Below are 21,880 nucleotides of genomic sequence, written 5' to 3' on the forward strand. Positions count from 1 at the left end.
GACATTTTGTCAATTTCCCAGCTGCCCCTGGTCATGTGACTTGTGCCTGCACATTAGGAGAGAAATGCTTTCTGGCAGGCTGCTGTTTTTCCTTCTCAATGTAACTGAATGTATCAGAGCACAAGTCACATGACTTGGGGCAGCTGGGAAATTGACAATATGTCTAGCCCCATGTCAGATTTCAAAATTGAATATAAAAAAAATCTGTTTGCTCTTTTGAGAAATGGATTTCAGTGGAGAATTCTGCTGGAGCAGCACTATTAACGGATTCATTTTGGAAAAAAAAATTTTCCCATGAAAGTATCCCTTTAAATATATTGCAATATATGGACAAACAATCCCTGTTTTGTTTAAAGGGTAAGGCATTTTTCAGTAGCAGTATGCACAAAATGTCTCTGTCTTAAATATATTGATAATGGGTTGAGTGCAGAGGATCTCTTGCATTTGTCTATATGTCTATATATAGAGAGAGAGAGAGAGAGAGAGAGAGAGAGTAATATATCTTCTGCACTCAGCTCCTCCAATCTCAGGGGTGCAGGGGCAATTTTCATTCATATCTCGCAGTATGGAATAAAGCATTCCTGGGCCAGCACTTCCCTTGGTGAAATAAGTGTCTTTTATTTATACACACATTTTTTCAGCGGTCCAACGTTTCGGTCCCTCTTGGGACCTTTTTCAAGGATGATATACAATGTGCAATAAAACTTTAAATAGTGTTAACAATACAAAAAGGCGCCAAAGTCACCTCATAGTGTGAAATCCGGCCAATAGTGTTCCGTCTCATTTACATATAATTAGCGCATTTCGTAAAAGTCTCTCTAAAATTTATTTTAAAAATGTTCTTAAATATGTGCAATACTATTCATAAAAACGGTGCATGTTTTATCCTGTATGATACAAAAGCATAACCAAATACAAAGTCACAATAAAATTTGTATATATAAACTGTAACATATATTTCTATTTTTAAGTTTCCTTGTCCCTTTTTCGCAACATATCTAACTCTTTAATCTGCCGTTTCAACTGGATGAATTATCTAAAGGATAAATGCCCTCAGTTTCAGGATATTTAAGATGTTTAAGTTAAGAAGCAATTATATGCTGTTTGCCCAATCTAGAAGGCTTCTCTCCATAGTAGTTCATTCTCAATATCGCCCCCTCTTTGTCGGGGTTTAATCACATCAGTAGGTATACACCTGAATGTCGATGCATCATGTTTGCATTCAGACCAGTATTTTGCCACTGGCTGTTGAGCTATATCTTGTTTCTTTTTGCCTTCCTTAAGGTGGCCATAGACGCACAGATAATATCGTACGAAACTAATTTTCGTCTGATATTCGTTGCGTGCATGGTGGAAAAAGAGCCAACCGATATCGGCAGAAGACTTGGATATCGGTCGGCTCGTCGATCGGGCTGGACAGAAAATTTTGATCGGGTGCCTTTGAAGGGACCCAAACATCGGCCATTGTTAGTGCTGAATCGTCAGATACAGGTAGAATTCTATTGTTTCTTCCCGTATATCTACCTGTATATCGGACGATTCAGCTCTACACGTGTGTATTAAAACGAACGATCTTTCTTGTTACGTCTATGGCCACCTTAAGTCACATTCTTTCTATCCGGGTCAAGGGCAGCTCGAATACTTGCCCTGTGCATTCCTATTCCTCAGATGTTTTTTTTTTCTGTTTTTGCAGCTTAAGGACGACTTGTTTCACCTGCAAGGAGAGCTCCTTTGTCCTCATGTTGTCTGTTCCACCTACACCCCAGGGCTTTTATCTGCTTCATTGATAATGACATTACCAAGGAATTGGCCACACCTGCCCATGAAATAGCCTTTGACTCAATTGTCCAATTGCTTTTGAGCCCCTGAAATGAAGTGATTGTGTTAAAAAAAAGGCTTTCATTCCTCACATTTTTATACAATCTTTTGGTTCAACCCACTGAATTAAAGCTGAAAGTCTGCAGTTCAACTGCATCTGAGTGGAGTAAGATCAGGCGTTGCACATGACACAGCTTCTACATCTATGGACCTCTGGTCAGAAAGTGCTGTACTTGTGGATTCAAGTATTTATCAGTTAATACAAATGAAGGAACTGTTTTATGTAAGGCTTTTTTTTTTTTTTTTTTTATTAACTGCCTATGACGTCATGTTGGGTGACAATTCTAAGGGTATTTAACTATGCACCCACTCACTAGCAATTTGTCCTTGAAAAAGGCCTTAATGTGGGCCCAAACGTTGGATATATATTGAAAATAACACACATTTAATTCACGACAAAATGGAGTGCGGGTCTCGTGTGTGTGTGTGTATAGACTGAGGGGGTCACACTCAGGTGCCCATATGATTGGAAATTGTTTTCAGACTAAAATAACCCCCCCTGCAGCTGCCACAAGAGACTTGCCATGTAAATCTGGTGGCAGATCTGGGAGGGGGGGAGTGAAGGTTGGGGCACAAGGCCAATTTTCCATGAATCTGGGTGTGAATGTTTATGCAGAAGTGACCTATACCGCACATTCAGGGGAGCTATAGAGTGGCACCAGACCTAAATACAGCCCTGTCCATAGTCTAAGGTCATGTGACACTTGTATACTAATCACTCCTGGCATTTTAATAACACATTTGATAAGAAATATATGTGTAACAAATTGTGAGTGTGTGTGAAAATGTAAAATATTACTATTGTGTGCAGTGTGTGAAGTTCACCAATAGATGGCAGTAGCAACATGTTATTTAGGTGTTAGTTTCTTATTTAGCCAACAAGTGGCAGTATAGTTAATAGAGTAAGTTTGTTGTAGTATCTTACCCCAACCACTAGGGGCAGAAGGGTATAAAAGGGCAGCCACACTCAGACTAGGTGTCTTCAATGGGAGGGAACAGTCAGCATTACTGGAGAAGGAGAACAGACGGTGACAGGCTAGAATAGGTAAGTGACAAGTGCAGCAGGCACTAGGAGCATGAGATAGAATATTTAGTATGGGTCATCCTATGTCCCAACGAGGAGATTAGTGGGGATAGTACCCCTGGGATACCCCACAAGTTAGGGACCCTAGAGGAAGGGTTCAGGCAAGAGAGGGTTCGATGGGCTTCAGGCCAGTGGGGAAACCTGATTGGAATAGCTAAGGGGTGCTGAAAGAGCACTGGATTATGGAAATAGGCGGGGACTGGAGCTACGAGTGACTACCCTACCTAATTTGCCAGATGAGACCCTTTGGGAATGTTTAGAGCAAACTCTGGTTAACCTGCGGGGACTGGGATTGTGTCAGACGGATGTACTAGTTATGTGATGGTGTGCAGGTGTGACTGAGAGCCTGCACATAAAACTATGGATGTTTCACTTGCAACCCTGGTTTTTGTTTCTGTATGGGGAAAAGGAAGGACACGGCCCCTGGAGAAACCCCTTACATCTATACTAAGATATTAAGACATTGGTATCAGCAAATTAGTATTCATTTAACTCCATGGATAATAACACACCAGAAACCTCAGTTCCACCGCATAAAATAAACTACAGATCTGATCCAGATTTCACTTGTGAACTTACAACAACAGGACACAATGTAACAGGCTCCAATGGGAGAGGAGTTCCCCAAAATCTATGCTGAATGTATATTGCAGCCTATTCAATCTGTGAACAAATATTTCCAAGACTGTTATAAATATGCGCTTTTATTTTACTTTACATAGGATACAAGAATATTTGATTCGTTATATGGTTAATTACAGAAGAAAAGCATTACCGTATATACTCGAGTATAAGCCGATCCGAGTATAAGCCGAGGTACCTAATTTTACCTACGAAAACTGGGAAAACTTATTGACTCTAGTATAAGCCTAGACACAACTACAGCCCTGTCTCCCAGCAGCGCACATTCCGCCAAAGAGACCCCCCCCAGCGATCAACCGGACTTCTTTGCAAAGTTGATGGTGACAGAGAATTGCCAAACGGATTACTGTGTGCATTGTCCCACTGTCCCACTACCATGTGCAGAGGGTGCTGTTTGATATTGCCATCTGTTAATCTTTCATATAACCAACAGAGGGCGCTGTGTGATATTGCAGTCACTGTTAATCTTTCATATAACCAACAGAGGGCGCTGTGTGATATTGCCATCACTGTTAATCTTTCATATAACCAACAGAGGGCGCTGTGTGATATTGCAGTCACTGTTATTCTTTCATATAACCAACAGAGGGCGCTGTGTGATATTGCCATCACTGTTAAAGGAAAACTATACCCCCAAAATGAATACTTAAGCAACAGATAGTTTATATCAAATTGAATGACATATTAAAGAATCTTACCAAACTGGAATATATATTTACATAAATATTGCCCTTTTACATCTCTTGCCTTGAACCACCATTTCGTGACTCTATCTGTGCTGCCTCAGAGATCACCTGACCAGAAATACTACAACACTAACTGTAACAGGAAGAAGTGAGGAAGCAAAAGGCAGAACTCTGTCTGTTAATTGGCTCATGTGACCTTACATGTGGTTTATATGTGTGCACAGTGAATCTTACGATCTCAGGGGGCGGCCCTTATTTTTTAAAATGGCAATTTTCTATTTATGATTACCCAATGGCACATACTACTAAAAAAGTATATTATTATGATAATGGTTCATTTACATGAAGCAGGATTTTACATATGAGCTGTTTTACTCAGTATCTTTTAACAGAGACCTACATTGTTTGGGGGGTATAGTTTTCCTTTAATCTTTCATATAACCAACAGATGGCGCTGTGTGATATTGCAGTCACTGTTATTCTTTCATATAACCAACAGAGGGCGCTGTGTGATATTGCCATCACTGTTAATCTTTCATATAACCAACAGAGGGTGCTGTGTGATATTGCCATCACTGTTAATCTTTCATATAACCAACAGAGGGTGCTGTGTGATATTGCCATCACTGTTAATCTTTCGTATAACCAACAGAGGGCGCACTGTTATTCTTTCATATAACCAACAGAGGGCGCTGTGTGATATTGCAGTCACTGTTATTCTTTCATATAACCAACAGAGGGCACTGTGTGATATTGCAGTCACTGTTATTCTTTCATATAACCAACAGAGGGCGCTGTGTGATATTGCAGTCACTGTTATTCTTTGATATAACCAACAGAGGGCGCTGTGTGATATTGCAGTCACTGTTAATCTTTCATATAACCAACAGATGGCGCTGTGTGATATTGCAGTCACTGTTATTCTTTGATACAACCAACAGAGGGCGCACTGTTATTCTTTCATATAACCAACAGATGGCGCTGTGTGATATTGCAGTCACTGTTATTCTTTGATATAACCAACAGAGGGCGCACTGTTATTCTTTCATATAACCAACAGAGGGCGCTGTGTGATATTGCAGTCACTGTTATTCTTTGATATAACCAACAGAGGGCGCACTGTTATTCTTTCATATAACCAACAGAGGGCATTGTGGGATATTGCAGTCTCTCCCCAAGTGAACTGTTGGTATAGGAATGGTTAAAAGTGACTGCAATCTCAGCTACTGCCCGCTGACCCGAGTATAAGCCGAGGTAAACTTTTCCAGCACATTTTGGATGCTGAAAAACTCGGCTTATACTCGGGTATATACGGTACTCCCCCAACTCTTCCATCCTCCCCCCACACAACAAAGGAATATTTCTAATTTAATTCTGATATCCTTGCAGAGAATTAATACCAAATTTAAAAAAAGGGGTTTGGCTTTTAGCAAGAGAGAAAATACTGTACAAGCCTATGGGTATGAATACTCATCCAGGGACTGGTCTGACTGCTGCTTAAACTCAGGAAGGAATTTTTCCCTCATCTGTGGACAATCATCTGGGCTTTTTTATATCCTGGTGTATCAAAAAAGTATAAACGATTTGATCATATGGATGAACTTGATTAATATATGCATTTCACCTTTTGCTAAAATTGTCTAAAAGCTGAATATAAAAGTTGCCCTCTTACAGAAGAACCGAAGCAGTTTATTGCCAATAGATTGGCCACAATAGTGCAAGCTATAACACTATATTTATTCTGCAGAATGCTTTACCATACCTGAGTAAACAGCTCTGGAAGCTCTCTGTTTGTTTAGGATAGCAGCTGCCATATTAGCTTGGTGTGACATCACTTCCTGCCTGAGTCTCTCCCTGGTCACTAATAGCTCTGGGCTCAGATTACAGTAGGGATAGGAGGAGTGAGAGAGGAGCAAACTGAGCATGCTCAAGCCCAAGCCCTGGAGGTTTAAGCTGAAAACAGGAAGTCTGATACAGAAGCCCATGAGTACACAATAGAAGGAAAGAAATGTGGTGTTTCTTTTTAGAGCAGCATTACTTTGAGGGTTTACCAATGTATTTATTATAGACCTTTCTGAAAAAGCCTTCTTAATTTTAGCCTGTCCTTCTCCTTTAATTGGTGAGTGAGGCGGTTAGTTAAGTTTAACTGCCAGACCCTGCTTTTCAAGTAAAAAAAGTAACCACTAATTTTTAAGTGGAATTGCCAAAGTTATGGTACCACTAAAGAGACAGGCACAGGGGTCGAGAAAAAAGAACCCCCTTATCTAAAACTTGTTGAGATAGCTATTGGTCCAGTAAAAAAAAAACAATGCAGTTGGGTCGGCGACTGATAGAACTGCAGGGATCCACCCTCATTATAAAATCTAGCTACTGTCTGAGGGTAAAATCAAACAGTCCAGCTAGTGTGTGGCCCACCATTAAACTGACCAATACTAGCAAATATCAGTGGATTGATTAGATCCGTAGATATTTGGGCAGATTTGTATGAAGAACATTCCAGTAACTGCATCGTTTGTTCACCTGCCTCACAGTCTCACATTTTGGGTTGAAATGACCTGTGGCTACTGGGAACTTGGACCATAATATTTTGCCATTTTAAAAAGTACCTTCCAAAAAATTGGTTTCACAAATAAAATGGCAAAGAAAGGCACAGGGATAGCGATGCTTGATTCACTGCAGCTCGAACGCTTTTTAGCATCAGATTATTCTGGAATAATCTCAGAAACCTTAGACTTCAATGCAACAGGCCACTCGATAATATAAGTAAAGGTTATTGCTAAAGTTATAACTACAATTATATTATTACATAATTCATATAACACTCTCACAGCTCTGCCATTTCCAGCACATTCCCTTGGGATATTGACATCTGTTTGTCTTTTGCTTTTTCCTTGTCGCTATCCAATAAACCATTCCACAGGTGACAAAAAACAGAAGGAAACCAAAAAGAATTCCAACAATCATCCCAGTTTTAGACTGTGATTCTGATTCTAGAAAGGAAAAAAAACACATTTGTCAATAAAAAAAAAGATATTTATATTATAATAATAAAATTAGACAACGTCATAAATCTGATCATTTGAGGGGTGTGTGGAAATAATGATTTCCTCTTATCCAACCTCTGTGCTTTGTGATGGCAGGAAATACTTCTAATGTTCCATGGACCCTCCCATTGTCTCTTAAATTTAGGGATGCAACAAATCCACTATTTTGGATTCGGCCGAACCCCCAAACCCTTTGCGAAAGATTTGGCTGAATATGAACCGAATGCCAATTTACATATGCAAATTAGGGGTGGGAAGGGGAAACCATGTTTACTTCCTTGTTTTGTGACAAGTTACGTGATTTCCCCGCCCCTAATTTGCATATGCTAATAAGTATTCGGATTTGGTTCGGCCGGGCACAAGGATCCGGCCAAATCCCGAACCAAATCCTGGATTCGGAGCTTCTCTACTTAATTTTAATCGAGGAGAGTCTCTAACTAAGAGACCAAGAAAAGAGAATCTACTACTAGACTAAAGGAACTGCTTTGCAGCAAATGTCACCTTTAAAGGGGAAGGAAACCTAGTCGGTGCAAACCCCACATCCCCCTCCCGTGTATTGCCCCCCCTCCCTCCTCCCCCCTGGCCTACCCCTCCCGCTGGGCAAATGCCCCTAACTTGTTACTTACCCTTCTGCGCAGGTCCAGTCCAGGGAGTTCACCGACGACATCTTCTTCCACGCGATCATCTTCCTGCTGCGAACGGCGTTTTGGCGCATGCGCAGTAGGATCATTTCGCCGGTACGGATCTACTGCTCATGCGCCAAAAGGCATGTGCAGTAGATCGTACCGGCTAAATGATCCTACTGCGCATGCGCCGTTCAAAGCAGGAAGAAGATGTCGTCGGTGAACTCCCTGGACTGGACCTGCGCAGAAGGGTAAGTAACAAGTTAGGGGCATTTGCCCAGCGGGAGGGGTAGGCCAGGGGGGAAGGAGGGGGGTGGGGGTTTGCGCCGACTAGGTTTCCTTCCCCTTTAAGTCCTTAATCACCTGGCTGCATCTAGAGTGACAATGATGTGAAAAATGGCCGCCTACTACTATATCCCTTGTGCAAGATTTAATAGTAGCAGAGTGCTGTGGTAGCCATTGATCAGAGCAGTAAAATATACAGTAAGTGATGATACAATCATGCTGTAATGTAGCAGGAAAATATAAAAGATACATTTTTTACCGGGTAAATGAATAGGTTGAGCTAGGTAGAAATGGTGGTTCCAGGGTCCAGTTTTTTGGGGAATTCTGAAGTATTAGTACAACATGTGCAGCAATTGCACGTGCCAGTGTTATTGCTGATGCACATTGAGTTACTATCACAAATCATAAGTGGCATTTATACAACATGTAGTACTAGGGACTCACCTTTAGCTGGCAGTGTCACATTGTACTCAGTGCTGCTTCTACTCACTGGGTTGGAGACAAGGACAGTGAATGTACCAGTGTCAGTACTGGGTACAGTGAGAGTCTTGTTACTGTCACTCAGCTGGTGTCTCTCAGGCAGGGCTCCTCCATTCCACGTCCACTGAACTGTGGCCTCCTCTCCACTGTAGGAAACACTCACACTCACAGTTTCTCCGCTGCGGTTGGTAGTGATGTTGGACACAGAGACTGGGTCTGGGGAGAGAAATTATTAAGGTGAGAAGCAGTTTCCAAGTATTTAAAAAACAAGAGTAAATTTTAATGACAGATGTTGTATCACAAATGGACACAGTAATTCACTTGAGTGAGGATGGAGTCTCTCCAGTGCTATAGTAATGCTTAAGGGGATTCGGTCATGATTTATATGATGTATTTTTTATTTCTAAATTACTCTGCAAAATAATCACTTTAACAATATAAAATTAAATTCCTGAACCAGCAAGTGTATTTTTTAGTTGTAATATTGGTGTGTAGGTGCATCCAGGTCATTTTGCCTGGTCATGTGATTTCAGAAAGAGCCAGCACTTTAGGATGGAACTGCTTTCTGGCAGGCTGTTGTTTCTCCTACTCAATGTAACTGAATGTGTCTCAGTGGGACCTGGATTTTACTATGGAGTGTTGTTCTTAGATCTACCAGGCAGCTGTTATCTTGTGTTAGGGAGCTGCTATCTGGTTACCTTCCCATTGTTCTTTTGTTAGGCTCCTGGGGATGGGGAGGGCGATATCACTCCAACTTGCAGTAAAGAGTGAAGTTTATCAGAGCACAAGTCACATGACTGGGGGCACCTGGGAAACTGACAATATGTCTAGCCCTGTGTCAGATTTTAAAATTAAAAAGAAACTGCAGTGTAACTAGCCACAATGGCCTCCCACAAAATGTGTAGAAATGGTGCAATCTGCCAGATATAAATTATACTGCCAAAGATAATTAGATACACTAACCAAATGTCAAGCAGTTCTAATGGGAAAGTAAATGGATAAAAGGGAAGAATCTCACAGCTGGAGAACAACGTAAGTTTCCCAAACCAAATCAAGGAAAAAAAGTTGTAAAAGTATAAACACATTTATTAGGACATGAGACAATTAAGTCTGATGCGTTTCATGCACTTAATCATCTGCTCATAGTGCAAAAACTTTTGCAGGCCCTGTATGTTCTACATTCCGTTATCCCTTGTTAGCTGTGGCTTTTTATTCAAGCAGCCAACTAAAGTGATCGTTCCAGTAAACTGATATTTTCTTTGTGAATCAGTCACTGACCCATAACCCGGCATGTTGTTGTTCGGATCCAGTTGTCCTTCCCAGACCATTCCAGTGCATAGTCACCAGTGTCTGATCTCTGAGCATTTCCAATGAGGCAGCAGCCGGAGGTCTCATTAACTAAAACGCGCTCATTGTATGGGTCGTAGATTCTCACGAATGCACGTGCTGATTTGTCAGGGCAAATAAATTCCAAGATGGGGGCAGGAGGGACACGATCCAGCTGATAAACTCCGTACTGGTTGCACGTAAAGCCACAGATCTCTATAGCAGAAGACACGGCCACCCATTGATTCTCCGAGGCAAAACACAGAGGCAGAAACAGGAGCCCTGCAATACAAACTACAGTTACACTGGATCTGGAACAAATGTCAACTTATAATAACTGGAGGGGGGTTCTAAATCAACCGTTTCAACGGTATGACATTACTACAATTTCTTTACTACTACTACTACTACTACTACTACCACTACCACTAGATTCAGTATGGTGATACATTTGTGTATGTTATATTTGTGTACAGAAAATGAGCAAAATTACAGTTTGTGCCTTGCTTTTGATTTCTCTTTTGTGTAATGGAATTACCACCGTATGATTAATTGAGAGCAATGAAAATGAACCCTCAGCACCCACACTAGTGCGGGGGAGGGGGAGGAACACCCAGCAGCATAAAAGTGACAAGATTAAAGGGAAACTTTTTTGAAAATAAAAATGTAATATACACTTCAGCATTCTGAAATAAGACACTTTCTAAATATAGTCAATTAAATATGCTGTACCAATTAAATATTCTGTAAAAAATGTACTTATTTATATTGCTGCCTTTTGTGGTTGCGCCACGTGCATGTTTACTTCACCCATATTATTTGAAAACTCTCAAAAATAGAATATTGAGATGGCATGCTTCTTCCAGGCTGGAGTGTGAATAATTAAGCAATGTCCTCAACCAGGGACCTTTAAATATTACAGTATATGTTTATCAATGGGGGAAAAAAAAAATAACATTCACTTTGAGGTTTCAGTCTTATAATTATTCTTATGTGTCGCAGCTTATATATATTTTTATAGGTAATGCATTATTGGTTTTCAACATACAAAACTCTAACGCTTTGTTAGTCAGCGACTTGAAGGGGGGGCCACATGGGACATATTTGCAGCTCAGATTCAAAAGCAACAGTTATGTCCCATGTGACTCCCCTTCAAGTCAATGACTAACTCAGAGTTAGAGAGCTGAAAAGCAGGAAGTAGTGTTCTGGCTATTATGTTACACATCCAGTCACTCCAGCCTTTATACATTACATTTTTGGCTCACTAACTATATCAGATACATTTTTTTTTATTTTGCACAGTCTATTTGCCCAGTTTTTATTTTTATACTGAACAATTCCTTTAAAGGAACAGTAACAACTGGTTCGTTTGCTTCAGAAGCTGTACTATAGAATCCCATTGTAAATCCTATGGGTGTGTCATTTTGTGCACCTCTATTTTCTATTTATTCCATTTAATCATTTACGGTGATTGACTATATTGAAGGAACAGTAACAACAAAAAATAGTGCCTTAAAGTAATTAAAATATAAAAAAAAACGGCTGCCCTGCCATGGTAAATACGTTGTGTTTGCTTCAGAAACCCAGCTATAGTTTTTATAGTCTTTACATAACACATATGATACTGAGGGGAACATAATCGATCATGTTTTGGGTAGCAAAAAGAAAAAAGTGGACAGCCCCTTTAAGAACAGTAAGAAGAAAAAGGAAACAGAAGGCGATTTTGGAGTGGCAGAGGGAAGTTTACAATAGATGGGAAAAGTTGTATTAGCAGAAATAGATCTTTATAGGAGCATTGAACCTCTTGGTAAGTCAATATTCCCTATATAAATGATATACTCATGAGTCTTGTGTATTCCAGGTATATCCCATCCTTAGACCAGTGATCCCCAAGCAGTGGCTCGTGAGTAACAGGTTGTTCTTGGAGTCATTATGTGTTGTTCAAAGCAGGTGCATAATTTTGAATCCCTGACTGAGGCAAATCTGACACATAACCAGGCGAACTGCCAAACAGAGTAACCTTGATGTTGCAAGTAGACAGAGATTATCTTACTCTCCAACTTTTTTTATTTTTTTTTACATTTAAAGGGGACATTTTGCATAACCTTCATATTCAGATATATGATTAATCTTTCCTCAAACAATGTAATGATGCAGAAAAAAAACATTTTGAATGCATTTTACCTGCTAAAAGTGTCATTACATCAGAGCTGCAATGAGAACCTCTCAGGTCAGTGTCTAGACTGAAATGAAGAGTGGGAGTGTCTGTTCATTCTCTCACAGGAAGTGGTCACAGCACTGATTGACAGGCTGAACTCCTGAGCTGTAGCAGCCAAATGTAAACATTTTTATGATCTTGTGCTGGGAGTTGCAAGGGAAAAATGCAGCTGCGCTGTAACAGTTTGTGGTCAGGTGCAGGGAGTTGCAAGGGAAAAGCAGCTGTTCTAGAAGAGTTTATCAGGTGCAATGAGTTGCAATGGAAAATGCATCTGTTTTGGAATATTTTATGATCAGGTGCAGGGAGTTGCAAGGGAAAGGCAGCTGTTGTGGAACAGGTTATTGACAGGTGCAGGGAGTTGTACGGGAAAAAAGCAATTGTTCTGGAACAGTTTATTGTCAGGTGCAGGGAGTTGTAAGGAGATAAATGCAGCTGATGTTCTGGAATTGTGTAACATCTAATAACAGATGCAAGGTGTAAAAAAAAAAAAAAGGAAAACCTAAAAAAAATTCATAGCTTTTTGTATACAAAATGATATTGTATGTTTTTATTTACAAAATGTTATAGTTTGTTTTTATTTTTTTTAACCAATATCCGCTAAGGAGAGGAACAAGCATTGGGTAAGGGGGAAAGAAGCAGGGGAGGGACAAGGAAAAGAACAAGGCAGACAGGGAGAAAAGTGAACAGTGAGGGATAGGGAGGTGGAGGTTAAATGAATAGAGCAGAGAGTGACAAATGAGTAGTGATGGGGGGGTGAGCAGTGAGGGAGTGAAAGGAGCAGGGGAGGAACTGGTTAAATGAATAGAGCAGAGAGAAAGAAAGGAGCAGTGGGGGGAAATGGAGAAAAACGAACACAGCAGAGAGTGAAAGAAAGGAGAAGTGGAGGGAGGGGGAAAATGAGCAGAGAGGGAGAGAAAGGAGCAGGGGAGGAAGTAAAAGGAACACAGCTGAGAGTGAAAGAAACGAGTAGTGGAGGGAGGGTGAAACAGAGGGAGAGGAAGGGGGGTTAAACAAATGGAGCAGAGAGTGAAAGAAACCAGCAGAGAAGGAAAGGAGCAGTAAGATCCAGTCTGTAGAAGGAATGCAGGGACTGACTGAGTGTGACATGAACAGCACCGCCCACCTCTGCACGCCCAGTCATCCCTCACTGAATGCAACTCTATTACACAGGCAGAGATGCCCATCGGCTGCACAATCGGATAACACTACAGGGAAACCGGAAACTTAGCAAAGGGCTGAGTTTGACTGAACAGTTTTCATGCTTATATGGAACATATTTGACCCAAAATGTATTCAAATAAAAACAATTCCTTCTATTTTACATTGTTTTCTGCATTGTAAAAATATATGGTATTTGAATCCCCTTTAAAGGTGGCTCATAGGTAACAAAAAAAAAAAAAAATGTTGGGGATCCCTTCCTTAGAGTGTATGGGGGTACATTACTCCTTCTCTATATAAACTAAAGATTTGTTAGGACAAGTACAGAGGGGCTGTGTATGTCTCATTAGCTCAGGTGACAGTTGGTCAGTGAGAGGGTCTCAGAGTGACAGTAGAACTCATTGCAACAACAAAACGTTTTTAAAGATCTTATTTTCCACACACTGTAGATTACTTCATGTAATATATCATGTATTATATATATATATATATATATATTTTTTTTTTTTGCAACTAATTATATCTATCTTACGCACCGCCCTACATGGCTTTGTAAGCTTCTATAATTTTAAATAGTAGTGTGCGCTGCCGACATATATGTGACAGTAGAACTCACTGGCACCTCATCCCTTTATAACTCAGTGGAATAAACCTGGGAGAGTCGCTAAAGTCTTACCTGTACTGACAAGCAGAGATACCAGCGGCGAGACACGACCCATGGCCGAAACGATGGAGAATTCTGCACTAGTACTGGATGCAACTTTATGGCACAAAGTTACAGTTCTATCCCAGAGGTTCACTCCTTGTTCCCGCAACAAGCCCCTCCCCGCCCATGTGCCACTGCCTCTCTCTCTTTTGATCGCCCTCCCCCCAGTCAAGACATGAGCGGACTGTACAATGGCAGCGCCATATTGGTCGGGGCGGATACAAAGTGAAAGCAGAAGATGAACTTACCTGAGCTCTAAGGAGACGTTTGTAGCAGGTGTAGAGTTGCAGCGTGTACTTTCCAGGCACAAGTAATCACATATAACGTAAGACACAATGAAGATTTCCAGCCATAGCCGCGTTCAACGCTTGGGCGCGTCTGTAGGAGTCCGGCGCCATAAAGAAAACACAGGCTGGCTTTCCTTCCGCTCTCCTCCCGCCACCACAAGTGCTGGAGATCCCGCTGAAACGCTGACCGCTTGCGAAAGGGCCCCGAACTCCACTATTCCAAAGGCCGCCTCCATAATTAGGAAACTAACTCGGTAGTCCCGTTGTTGCTCAGTATGTGACCTTCAGTCCGGAAGTGCCAGTGGTAGGCGGGATTTAGCGTCTTCGATGTGCTTCAATCCCGTCGTCACTTCTGTGAGTCTCACGTGCCCCTGAGCACTGGCCAATCAGATGATTCCATAGAGCCTTTGTAACTACATATCCACGATTATATATCATACATACCTTCCAACTGTCCCTTTTTCGGAGGGACAGTCCCTCTTTTGACAGCTCAACCTGCAGTCCCTCATTTGTACAGAAAAGTCCCTATTTTCTCCGCATTGAACAGCCAGAAAAAGAAACAAAGTATTATAACTTAATTGGCTTTTGGCAGAGGGCCCAGAACAGCTAACAGGTGCAAATAAGATACTTTGTAACAATTTAGAGATAAGAAAATAAGTAATTGTAACAGTTTAGAGAAGGAGAAATATTTTCAATCTTTCATAACCTGCCACATTTTGTAAAATGAACAAGGTAATTAGGGGGTGTGGCCAACAATGGGTGTGGTCAAAAATGGTTGCCGCGCTACGTGCAAAAACATTTTTTGTCCCTCTTTTTACTTCCAAAATGTTGGGAGGTATGTATATCTGTAATATTCCTCACTCATTTGCAGTGAAATAGTTGCATTTATCTTTCATATTTTTTCCCTAGACTTCACATCTCTGGTATTCTGATCTGAATGTGCTTGTTTTTTCCCCATAATCCTTTATGTTAATTCCCTCATCTATTCCTGTTGCTTCTCATGGCAGCAAATGGAAGGGCAGGGTTGTCAGGTGTCATTTTCAATATCAGCCCAAGTCGGCTACAAAACCAGCCCAAAACTAGCCAAGGGGAACCTCAAAAGTAGCCCCAAAATAGCTCAATATGTGCAGTGAAAAAAAGTCTAAAAATTAAATCTATATGAAAAAAATGCTTTTTTTCAGATTCGCCCATCACCAGGGGAGTAACTACAGAGGGGGGGCCCAGGAGGTATAGGGGACCAATAAGGCCTAATACAGATACAATTTCAATCAATATTGGCAAAACAGCTCAACCTCTAGACATTTTGGTGGGCAGCAGATTTTTGCCCCAAAATTGTCTGAAATTGAGAGAAGTCACCCGAAAGAGAGACGGGAGACTGGGGTACAGAGCCCTAAATCTGGCAACTCCCGACTTCTACACACGTCAGTCCCATTGCATGCTGGGTATTGTAGTCTTACATTGGCAAATTGTTAAAGAAACACTACATTACCCAACATGCATTGGGAGACACAGGCTTGGCATGTTAGGGCAAGAAAAACTTTGACTGGTTTCCAAAGTACAAACCAGCCAAAAAGTAGCCCAAATCTGTACCTTGGCTAGTTTGTACTTTCAAAACCCGTCTGGGCTTTACATTAGTAGCCCAATTTGGCTGGAAAACCGCCAACCTTGCAACCCTGCTAATGGGGTTCATCCCGCGTCACGTGACCTAAATTAGCAAGTGCTCCATAAATCTGGCTCCCCACCCCCCAAGCATCATCTCATTCCTAATATAGTTCGATTCCGAGGAAGCTTGGATCACTCCCAAAAGTCCAGCGTCAACTCAGGTTCTCCTCCACCGGTTAGAAAATTCTTCCAAATGTAAAGTCGCTGTATTCCTCCAAATAAATTTGGGGAGGGAGAATAACAGAAATAAATTTCATATAGTGTAGTATTTTTAAACACTTTCTTGCTGACCCCCTCAGTGTCTATTTAAAACCACAGTGTTTCACAATTCACACTATAATTGTGTCATCCAATGTTTAAACTCAAAGCAATTGTAAGGAAAAAATAAGAAATCAAAAAATAAGAAAAAATAAAAAATATGGAGGAAAGGATTGTTTTGTGAATTATTACATTAAAAAGTAGCCAATACGTGCAGCCCTTGCTGTTAGTTTTTCACCCTGTGTGCACACAGTAATTACGTAACTTTTAAGTGCTGAGTGTGAACACTCTAACCACAATTCAGAGACCGATCGTGCCAGTAGCACAAACAACTCACCAACTCATTTCAGCCCATCAATTGTGTAATTCGTTAAGGTGATGAAGTAGGATGGGGTATATAAATAGCCACACTATGATCTGTGATCTTCCCTGTGGTCTATTACACTCACAGACAGCAATTAGTTAAAGCACGTCTTCCGTCCCTAGTCCTGACCTTCCATTTCTCCTTTGTGGGCAATAAAAAGCAACATGTGCAGAAGCCTAAATTACCCTTTAATAAATAAATAAAATTGCACTCACAAGCATGCGGTTTTGGTTCGCTTTAAAATCTGCCTAAAATCAATAGGTAGCAGCTTTGCAGAGGTTCGTGTCACTCTTGCGTCTCTCCAGCGTTCGTTAGAGTTCACTGCGCATGTCTCTGCTTCACAAAAGGCACGCCTCCACACTTCCTCATCACCACTGCCGCGTTTCGCCGTTCAGGCTTCCTCCGAGAGCGGTGACATCTCCTCCGGATAGTTCCTCTTTATTCCCCACGAATTTGAATTATAAAAACTTTATCCATCTTGTTCAAAAACACAGTCTTGTTTGAAAAATTCTGTAAAAGCGCATCAGTCCCTGGAAATATCCTCACTGGGTCATGCCAACCAATGTCTTCCCGATTCTCAAAGCTAAAATGATAAGCGCCTAGCAACAGCAACCATTCGTTCTATGCCAGCACTAGGCACGTCTGTGACATCACTTCCACATTTAAATGTAAAAAAAAGTTGGAGAACAACATAACAACATGCAAAAAGGTCCCAGGGGTGCAAACATATGGGCTATAATTGGCTATTGGTAGCCCATATGTGGACTGGCAGCCTACAGTCGGCTCTGTTTGGTAGTGCAAATGCTTTTTATGTAACTTAAAGGGATACTGTCATAGGAAAAAAAACGAAATGAATCAGTTAATAGTGCTGCTCCAGCAGAATTCTGCACTGAAATCCATTTCTCAAAAGAGCAAACAGATTTTTTTATATTCAATTTTGAAATCTGACATGGGGCTAGACATTTTGTCAATTTCCCAGCTGCCCCAAGTCATGTGACTTGTGCTCTGATAAACTTCAATCACTCTTTACTGCTGTACTGCAAGTTAGAGTGATATCACCCCCTCCCTCCCCCCCCCAGCAGCCAAACAAAAGAACAATGGGAAGGTCTGATGACAGGATCCCTTTAAGCTTTCCTTCAAACCAGAAATTGAAAAATAAGCTCCTGCTTTGAGGCCACTGAGAGCAACATCCAAGGGGTTGGAGAGCAACATGTTACTCACGAGCTACTGGTTGGGGATCACTGGTTTAATGTATAGTAGACAAAAAAATGACATTACACTGCCATCTGCTGCCCAATATGGGGAACACGTATTAGAAAGTTTGAATGGGAGAAAAGATGAAGGGTAGATAGATTCTGTATCCTCTTGGGGGTATTCACCCTCAAAACTTCTGGTCTAAAAGAACTGGTAATTCATTTTCATCAACTAGTGATTTGATGGATTAAAGGGGTAGTTCACCTTCAAGATAACTTTTGCTATGTTATAGAATGGCTAATTCTAAGCAATTTTTCAATTGGTCTTTATTTATCTTTTTTATCATTTTTAGAATTATTTTATGTCACAGGAATTGAATTCCTGGGTGTTCCTTGCCAAATAGGTTCATATAGTTTATAATATATTTGGATTCTATTTTAGGTTCTATTAACTTGTACAAGAGCCTAGGAGACTGTTTCTGGGTAAGATATTCACTCCTGGGAATGAGATACGCCAATATTTACCCCTTTAGGTGTGGGGACACTGCATACAGTAGATTATGGGGGTTATTTATCAAAGGTCGAATTTACATTTTTTTTTTTACCCTAATAAATTCGAATGTACCCACAACTCAAATGGGAGGTTATTTATAAAAAAAATTGATTGTCTAAAACGACCCAGGACCCGATTTATACTCGAATCAAATAAGAATGAAATTTGAATCGAATTTTCTTTGAAAAACCTTAAATTTCAGGAAGGGACAAAAGCACATCGCAACAACTGAGCAGCTGCTCGGGGGAGCAGATCTGGGCCTGCTCTCAAAGTAATATCTGGATAGATACATTTCACTTTCCCAATTCCCACATGTCTATACAATTTGTTATAAAATATCCATTCTTCCCTGTAACACAGGATTTATTCCCAAGTGATCCTCCAAATGACTTAATAGTCAGACTCTTCAACAGATTAGTGGAGTAGCCATCTCCACAGCCGTATCATAGATCATGAAGAAAACTGGAGAGTCTTCAAATGTGCAAATAATTTAGTTTTTTTATTGACGCAACATCCTGAAGATAAAAATCTATAAATACTGACATTGTACAGGTATGGGACCTGTTATCCAGAATGCTCAGCACCTGGCGTTTTCTGGATAATGGATCTTTTCGTAATTTGGATCTTCATACCATAAGTTTTTGGGTGAGGATATAGATGAGTGTCGGGTTGCGGGTCTCATCTAAATTTCTTACGTTATATAGTCTATATTTTACAAAACTTTTTTCTGTCCCTGCCCACTTTTGCTGACGTTACTTCTGGTATGCAGCAACATCACTTCTTGTTTAATGGTGGTCTGCGGGTTGTGGATAGGGCAGTTGCGGGTTGGGATCTGGTAGTGGATCAAAGGGGCATGATTTCTGGAGATGTTGCCCATGGCAACCAATCAGCAATTAGATTTAAACAGTCGCCTATATGTTAGAAAACAAAAGTAAAGTAAAGATCTGATTGGTTGCTATGTGTAACATCTCCAGATACTTATCTCCAATGTTAGTAAACACGCCCCAAAGTGGATAAATATGCGGGTTGCGGTTCTGGTCCCAGGCCTGTCTTATAAATTGGTTCCGCGCAGGACTCTACCATAAGTCTACTAGAAAATCATATAAACATTAAATAAACCCAATAGGCTGGTTTTGCTTCCAATAAGGATTAATTATATCTTAGTTGGGATCAAGTACAAGCTACTGTTTTATTATTACACAGAAAAAGGAAATCATTTTTAAAAATCTGGATTATTTGATTATAATGGAGTCTATGGGAGATGGTCTTTCCGTAATTCTGAGCTTTCTGGATAATGGGTTTACGGAAAACAGATCCCATACCTGTTTCACATTTACTTTTCCTTTGATTTCTCACATCCTTTTCACTTCTGTCCTCTTTTGCCAATTATATTTGTAACATCATATCATTGATAATACTCATCTTTCTATTCAGGCCTCTCCTATTCATATTCCAGTTACTTTTTCAAATCAATGCATGGTTGGCTAAGGGTCCAGTTGCTGAAACTGCAAACTGGAGAAATGCTGAACAAAAAGCTAAATAAGTAATAAAAATCCCAAAACCTGCATATAATAAAAATATAAACCAATTGCAAATTGTCTCAGAAAGGTGAACAACCCCTATAAGGCCAGATGAGATCCTCTTTGCATCCCTGACTAGGAAAACTAATTGATTGGAGGGAGACGTGATTCAGTGTGTAACCAGCATCCTGATTGGTCAGAGAGTTTGTGCCTACTACACAGCTGGAGCTACAGAAAGGGTGAGGCTACAGCTTCCTGATGCAGATAATGGTGTATGTGCTGCACAGGGAATCTCATCTGGGTTTAGCTGGTGCCACATACTAACTACAATTGGCACTGTGAAGCTCGTACGAAGCCTTGGACCCCTTTAAAAGCCATGGGCTCACCTTGTCCATCACTGAGCTAAACCCTATTTGTTGTAGATCCAAAATGTTTATGTTAAAGGGATCCAAAACGCATCAGTTAATAGTGTTACTCCAGCAGAATTCTGCACTGAAATCCATTTCTCAAAAGAGCAAACAGATTTTTTTTATATTCAATTTTGAAATCTGACATGGGGCTAGACATATTATCAGTTTCCCAGCTGCCCCTGGTCATGTGACTTGTGTCTGCACTTTAGGAGAGAAATGCTTTCTGGCAGGCTGCTGTTTTTCCTTCTCAATGTAACTGAATGTGTCTCAGTGGGACATGGGTTTTTACTATTGAATGTTGTTCTTAGATCTACCAGGCAGCTGTTATCTTGTGTTAGGGAGCTGCTATCTGGTTACCTTCCCATTGTTCTTTTGTTTGGCTGCTGGGGGGAAAAGGGAGGGGGGTGATATCAGTCCAACTTGCAGTACAGCAGTAAAGAGTGACTGAAGTTTATCAGAGCACAAGTCACATGACTTGGGGCAGCTGGGAAATTAACAATATGTCTAGCCCCATGTCAGATTTCAAAAATGAATATAAAAAAATCAGTTTGCTCTTTTGAGAAACAGATTTCAGTGCAGAATTCTGCTGGAGCACCACTATTAACTGATTCATTTTGAAAACATTTTTTTCCACATGACAGTATCCCTTTAAGATCAGAATAATTTGAGTAAGGCAATAATGATTTACAAAAATGTCCCTTTTTACTGTTTGGTGCCTCCTTGGATGCATTCCTTGGTAAATAACTTATCCTGGAGGAGCACTTTTTTTTTGTATTTTTTAAAATTTTGTTGTTTTTTTTTTAATTGGAAATCCAGCATATATAAACAAGTTATTTTATACTCTTGTATAAATACAGTTTTGTTATTCAATATTGCATATAGACAAATGCCCAATAAATTATTGATTTATGCAAGAATTCTTACATTTTCATTTCTTTAACGCACTTAATACATGAATGTTTGCAATAAAGAGATACGTTGGGTGAGCTGTAAGATTAAGATGGGGTGGCAGTGTTCACACTTCTATAACTACCACCACACCTAAATCAATAATTGCTGGAAATTCCTTTTCATTTTAAACCAATAATAACAAAACTAACAAAAAGATTAGTTAGAGTTAAACATTTTTTTGTGTGTCATAAATGTATCAAGTGTAGGATATCCATAGTCGCCCATAGGTTGATGAATCCTGGGAGGCAGCTGTTGTCTTGTCATGCTGGAGTCATTGTTGCTAAGATCAATGGGTTGGTGCCTCGTAGGCATTCTAGGTCATACCACGGGGTGTATCGGAAAGTAGAGATTGCGAGTTGTCTGATGTCAGATGGAAGGCTTAAAATGTAAGAGGTCCAGGTGCTAAAAAATCGGTTTGGGTAGTTTTATTTATGGAAGCTTCCAGCCAGTCCATATGGAATAGGAAATGTGTAACTTGTTCTTAACCAGGTATTTAGAGGGTGAAGTAGGGGAAAGCCATTCCTGCAATATAGCTTTTCTTGTTGCTGTGGC

At 40.4% G+C, this 21,880-nt stretch overlaps 1 protein-coding gene across 1 annotated transcript; it reads right to left on the minus strand.

Moving 5' to 3' along the window:
• Positions 1-5,834: 5,834 nt before the first annotated feature.
• On the minus strand, positions 5,835-14,342 carry LOC108700345. Its single transcript, XM_018233456.2, has 4 exons — positions 14,101-14,342; positions 10,001-10,330; positions 8,687-8,938; positions 5,835-7,280 (listed from the first exon to the last, which is right to left on the minus strand). Exons 1-4 carry the CDS (start codon positions 14,141-14,143, stop codon positions 7,102-7,104), a joined length of 804 nt encoding a protein of 267 aa, XP_018088945.1. The 5' UTR covers positions 14,144-14,342; the 3' UTR covers positions 5,835-7,101.
• Positions 14,343-21,880: the final 7,538 nt, after the last annotated feature.

This window comes from Xenopus laevis, chromosome 8S, assembly GCF_017654675.1.
Source record: "Xenopus laevis strain J_2021 chromosome 8S, Xenopus_laevis_v10.1, whole genome shotgun sequence".
Lineage (NCBI taxonomy): Eukaryota > Metazoa > Chordata > Amphibia > Anura > Pipidae > Xenopus > Xenopus laevis.